The sequence below is a fragment of the Hyposmocoma kahamanoa genome, unplaced genomic scaffold (assembly GCF_003589595.1).
Source record: "Hyposmocoma kahamanoa isolate Upper Pololo Valley unplaced genomic scaffold, ASM358959v1 97, whole genome shotgun sequence".
NCBI lineage: Eukaryota > Metazoa > Arthropoda > Insecta > Lepidoptera > Cosmopterigidae > Hyposmocoma > Hyposmocoma kahamanoa.
The window spans coordinates 2,958,952-2,964,885 of NW_020655294.1; the positions used below are offsets into that span (position 1 = coordinate 2,958,952).

Consider the following 5,934-nt stretch of genomic DNA (forward strand, 5'->3'; position numbering starts at 1 on the left):
AAACTTTTCCCTCCAAAAGGTCCAGAGCGAATCCACAAATCTTTGTTCCTATGGTTAATATAATTTGATTTTTTTTAATTAACAGATTTGGCTTGGATACAAGTCCTTTGAGTCATGTCTTCGTTTAATTTTCGGGATCTTCAGTAATATTTGCCATTGTATTCATAAGAGTAGGTCTCGTTTGTATGAGCTATATGCTATGAAAACTTATAATACTAATTCCAATTTTATAGAATATGCTAGAAATTATTCAAAAATCTTTAATAAAATATGTGTAGGTAGCTGCTAAAGTTAAGTTTCACAGCGGCAAAATTAGACAAACGATAAATAAATCTAAAAGTACTTGGAGCATAATAAATAAAAAGGCAGGGTTAAACAACACGATAGAGATATAGTTTTAGAATTAGATCGCAAACTTATACAATCTAAAGACAAGGTAGCCCAAGCTTTCGCTCTTATCGGAAATTGCTGTGAACACTACAGAATCATTAAATGCCTCCTCTTCTCTTGCCATTGATCTCCTAAAGGAAAATGTTAACGTTTGTGGCAGTTTATTTAATTTCCGTCATTTTAATCCACAAGACATCATAAAAGCTTTTAAATCAATACCTGTTAAAAAAACTGAAGATCTCTAGGGCAGATCAACTAAAGTTATAGACTCGGGTTATTAATCTAATTTCCCCACATTTAGCTGTAGCTTTCAACAGGTGCGTTGACGAAGGTGTTTTTTCCCGATTTATTGACATACAGCAAGGTTATTCCCTTATTCAAAAGTGGTAGGAAAGTTGATCCTAGTAAATATAGGCCCATTTCAATTTTACCAGCTTTAAGTGAAATATTCGAAAAGGTTATGCTGATTCAATTACTGTCCTATTTCGGTAGGAATCATATTTTTCATAGTTCATAGGTTTACTAGTGGTAGATCGACTAGCGATGCGGGGGTAGCGTTAATAAAACACATCTTTGATGCTTGGGAAAGGTCCGAGAACGCTATTGGTTTTTTCTGTGTCCTCTCAAAGGCATTTGATTGCGTTGACCACATTACTCATACTAGGAAGCTGGAATATTACGGTGTAAATGGCAAGGCGTCGAAACTTGTCTCGTCATATCTCATCGGTAGCAGAAAGTAGACATAAATGGAGTGACTTCTTTGGGTTCTCAGTTAAAAAAATGGGTGTTTCGCAGGGCTCAATACTTGGACCTTTCTTATATTAATGATCTGCCATTCTTTGTTAAGGACAATTGCGAAATAGTATTGTTTGCTGACGACACATCCATGATTTTTAAAACAGACAGACAAGACAATGACTTTGACCATATTAATGATACCCTCTCTAAGGTACTTTATTGGTTGAATGCTAACAATTTATTGCTTAATGCCAAGAAGACAAAATGTGTTAAATTTCAATTACCTAACGTAAAATCGACTAGTCCAAACATAGAAATAAACGGAGAAACCTCCTTGAAACCTTGTTAATAAAGCAGTCTTCTTGGAAGTGACCTTAGATAGTAAACGTCAATGGTTTCCACATATATGTTCCGTGGCCAGATTAAGCTCCGCTGCATACGCAGTCCGCAGAATACGTGAGCTTACCGATGTTATTACTGCTAGACTAGTTTACTTTAGTTACTTCCATAGATTAATGCCCTACGGGATTCTCATGTGGTGTAAAGCGGCAGATATTCAAACCATATTTGTATTGCAAAACGGGCGATTCGTTCTGTGTACCGTTTAGGTTCTCGGGTATCTCCCAGAGAAAAGTTTAAGGAGACTGGTATCATGACTGTGGCATCATAGTACATTTACTCAAATATTTTATATGCCCGTAAAAATATACATAATTTCAATAAGAAAGAGGGTATCCATAATATTAACCTTAGAGCTAAGTCCAAACTCATGGTACCACGATTTCGTTTAACCAAGGTAAACGACTCTTTTATGGGGAACTGTATACGTTTTTACAATAATATTTCGGAGCATATATTAAGATTATCATTTCCTAAGTTTAAAAACTACATTAAAAATATTTTGATCGAAAAGTCATATTACAAAATTGAAGACTACGTATGGAAAGACGACACGGCTCCAGAATCCACACAAAGATTCAAAGTGTATTCCATAGCATTTAAGTTTATTTGAAAAGCAATCTCTAAAGTTTCTTGCTCGTTCTTCTCTGGGAAGTCGGCGTAGTGGACGAGCAGTAGCTTAATGTAATGTAATGTAAATGTGACGTTTTCAAGTGTACATTTATTTTACCTATGGAATAAATGATCTTTGACTTTGACTTTGACAACATTTAGCGACGATAATTAGACCACAAATTAGATAGATATAGTTAGAAAGATATATTTAGACTATATTTATCTATTGGCACAGTCAACGCAAAATATTAAACTAAGAAAAAACCTAACGAATTCATTCGATGTGGTCGTTTGTACACCGCGACGTAAAATAAGGTAAAAATATTTCATTTTAAAGAAAAAACTAATCTCAAGTACTATTAGGGATATATTTCAATTTGTATTTATTTTTTGCACCCTCATAAGCTATAATAGATATAAGACATTTCAGGCTTATCTATTCATAACCGGAAGCCCTGTAGAAGTAAGTACATAGGTATTCCCAATGAAATTAACTTAGCCTAGCTTGATTATTTACAACATTCAAAATTCGATTACATTTGATATATAGTATATAGAATACACATACACAGCGAATAGGGACACTTAGGACGAGTATACAATAAGCTCTAAGTTAGTAAAAATGACTCCTAATATTGTACCCATGGAGTTTGTCACGTACAAAGAATTATACATAACTTCGTTTCTTTTGTTTTGACTAGTTATATGCAACTGTAATTATACCTTTACAACCGTAGCCTAATAAAATAACCTGAATACTTCAATAACACTTCTTTTAAGTAACTAACCCCAAGTAATGTCAAGTTACCCACTAATACCTAAAATGAAATAAAATGAAATGACGCTGGTATTCTAAGGCCCGAATTCTATGTTTAAGTTTCACAAGTATTTATTATACTATATATAAATAGTAAATGTAAATAGCTCGAAATTCCTAATCTTATATTTTTCTATTACTTTCTTATGTAATGGACCATAAGAGCGGATATCTACTCAATTATGTGACCTAACAATTATTTGGTACTTTGGATTTAAGGAAAGTGTTTCTGAAGCATTTTAGGACGGACTTTGATTTGATCCGGACGGTAAGCGTCATAATACGTATAATTAAAGACTATGAAGGGAGCGAATCGTCAGAGATTTTATCATTTAGAGAAGCCTTCCTTAACCGACTTAATAGGATTCGAGTTGGAGGTATGCAAACATGCAAGGAACAAGAGCACACAAATTCACAAATTTTAGGGCATCTGTGCAAGATTCACATTTCCTTCGATATACCTCTGCGAGGAGCCGGGCCATGTCGACACATGTCATGAGAGTCTACCTAACAACCGGCGCTTCGCAGACGTTGACACCAACAGCGGGCGCGGTCAACTTCTTTGGCAATTCTGCAGCCCTGGTCTCCGTGCCAGTATCCGTTTGTGTGGCTCCGGGCGACGTGGACGTAGGGAAGACCGTATCACCTTTGCCGCCCGTCTGAGGTATCTGCTTGCAGAGTTTCGCCATCGCCGTCGCGCTATCTCGAACGCCTGCGGTCGAACGAATTAAATATCTCTTACAGAGTAATGTGACCCTACTCCGCTACTTTAACATGCATGTACTATTGTTTTCTTTTGTAATAAATTATATCTGCTACAATATTGTATATTTTACCTTACTACATAACTAATTATTCAGAATATTCGTTGAACAATGGAAATAGTTATTATTAATACAGTTGCTCAAAACTTGGTATTTTTCGTACTACAAATCGTGCCGAAAGTTGGATTTTTCGCACTAGTGCTTTTTACTTTTCCATTTTCTTTTTAATTTACTGTTGTTAAGTTAAGTTGTTAAGTCTTAAAAATATAACTAAAGAGGTTGTATATATATTTAATATTTATGTGCTTTGTGACGTAAGTCATTCGTCATTAAAACTTATATTTACACATCTTATTTGTTAAAATTGCATAGGTGTTGTATAAAACAACGGGTTACATTAAAAAATACCAAAATATTTTCCATAAAGATGACTGGTTGAGTGTTAACAATGGCCGGAGGCGAGAATTGCGCGCGACCGCTGCGCGCCGCGCCACTGAAATATACTGTTTTATTTTACTTTCAATCTAGTTTTTTCGCAAATGTATTAAAAACGTCGTTTGACACACGTGCGGCTTTGTCATTTTCACTTGTCTCGAGTCTTGACCGAGCCAGAGGCGAGACTCTGGCTCGGGCCAAGAAGCCTCGAGACTCGTGAATAATGACTAACTTTCCGCACTTGTATGAAAAATAACTATTTTGATACAAGTGCGGAAAGATAAAAAATTAGTTTTCTGCTAATAATTACTCTTTAAAAAGTAATGAAAAGATAAATGCCCTTGGTGTTACTTGCCTGGCTGGACGGGGTAAGTGGTGACAGCGGGAGATGCAGCGGTGACTGCCTGGGTCGATGCCGTTTCGCGGGACAACTCTAGTATTACAATAACATAACATGTTTATAAAAAAAAATCAACCTCGAAAGTTCGTGGAATTACGAATATTTGCCAAGTTTTATTGAATTGTTACCGGAAAGTGCGCGAAACAGGATTCATCCCCTAGTTTGCCACCTTAGAGGTGGAGTATTTTCTTTAAATGTAAGTGGGTCCAATACTGAGGTACTCGCTTTTCAACAAAAAAATAATCTAATTGAGAACCTTCTCCTTTTTTGAAGTCGGTTAAAAATATGGTTTTCACTTTTCATGCTCCTAAAGTTAGTCATCTAATACATGCAGGATCGTTGCTTGATAAAATACCTTAAATTCCTTTGTCTGTGTCCTGTATACATTTGCGAAAAACAAAAATAAAATAGTGTTTGAGATCATATTTGGTCTATTTTATTTTTCTCTGCAATAGAAATGAAGAGCACAGCGCCGACCTTGCACTCGTACGACTAAATATCTCCTGTAAAGCGGATCCAAATGGAATGGAATTATACATCCTTGTCCTGTTACAAATGATTCAATGATATTATGTACGACATAGACAAACACGACAGTACATTATTTAGCCATACAGTAAGTAGTTATAAGCCTGACTATTCAAATGGCTTTGTTACCTTTAACGCGCTTGATGCAGAAGTAGAAAAAATAACAGCAGAGCATGAGCAGTAGTATAAGGATCCCAGCCAGCGCCACGAAGTAAGCCGTGTGGCTCGGAGGCCGTGCTCCGCCGCGCGCCGAGCCCATCACGGATTGACTGGAAGCATGGTGTACTTATAACGACGACTTTGAACATTTGGGAACTTATAGATTTTAAGACTCGTGGTTATTCACTAAATGATTATCACTAATATCAGGTTTCTAGGTTTCTTACCACGGTAAGAAACCTGATATTAGAGATAATCATTTGGGAACTTGTCATATGACCTTATTGGTATATTAATTAGTCCACAAACTGTCACTTTCCAATCGTAACTTTATTTATTTATTTATTCATCTCAAGAAAACGTCGTAACGGGTCATGAATGGATGATACTATAGGTACAGTACTTCTACTATCCACAGCTCATAACCTCTGTGGTCTATTTACCCAGGACAATAAAAATACAAACTGCAAATTTAGTGGAAACCTTTTACTCACCTTCTTAATTCAACTGGTTGTAAAGAACCGCAAACTTCTTCGTTAATTGTTAACTTCTCTTCCTTATGAATAACGTTATTGATTTATTCCCCATTATTACACTTTATAAATACATAAAAACATATTATACTTATATATCGTAAAGCACTGGTACGTTTTAATGATATTTTAATTCGTTGCTAGTGTTTGAAAGTT

General features: G+C 35.7%; 1 protein-coding gene across 1 annotated transcript; it reads right to left on the reverse strand.

Moving 5' to 3' along the window:
- Positions 1-2,803: 2,803 nt before the first annotated feature.
- Positions 2,804-5,590, reverse strand: LOC113238620. The gene is made up of 3 exons (XM_026475449.1): positions 5,216-5,590; positions 4,514-4,591; positions 2,804-3,671 (listed from the first exon to the last, which is right to left on the reverse strand). The coding sequence occupies exons 1-3, from the start codon at positions 5,343-5,345 to the stop codon at positions 3,463-3,465; spliced, it is 417 nt and encodes a 138-aa protein (XP_026331234.1). The 5' UTR covers positions 5,346-5,590; the 3' UTR covers positions 2,804-3,462.
- Between the last annotated feature and the right edge of the window lie 344 nt (positions 5,591-5,934).

What these genes read in the sequence shown, in the direction of transcription:
- LOC113238620 (XM_026475449.1), bottom strand. Translation starts at nt 5,345, where the DNA reads ATGGGCTCGGCGCGCGGCGGAGCACGGCCTCCGAGCCACACGGCTTAC. An exon ending in CTGCATCAAGCGCGTTAAAG is followed by an intron (nt 4,592 to 5,215) that starts GTAACAAAGCCA and finishes TTGTAATACTAG; the next exon opens with AGTTGTCCCGCGAAACGGCA. An exon ending in CACTTACCCCGTCCAGCCAG is followed by an intron (nt 3,672 to 4,513) that starts GCAAGTAACACC and finishes GTTCGACCGCAG; the next exon opens with GCGTTCGAGATAGCGCGACG.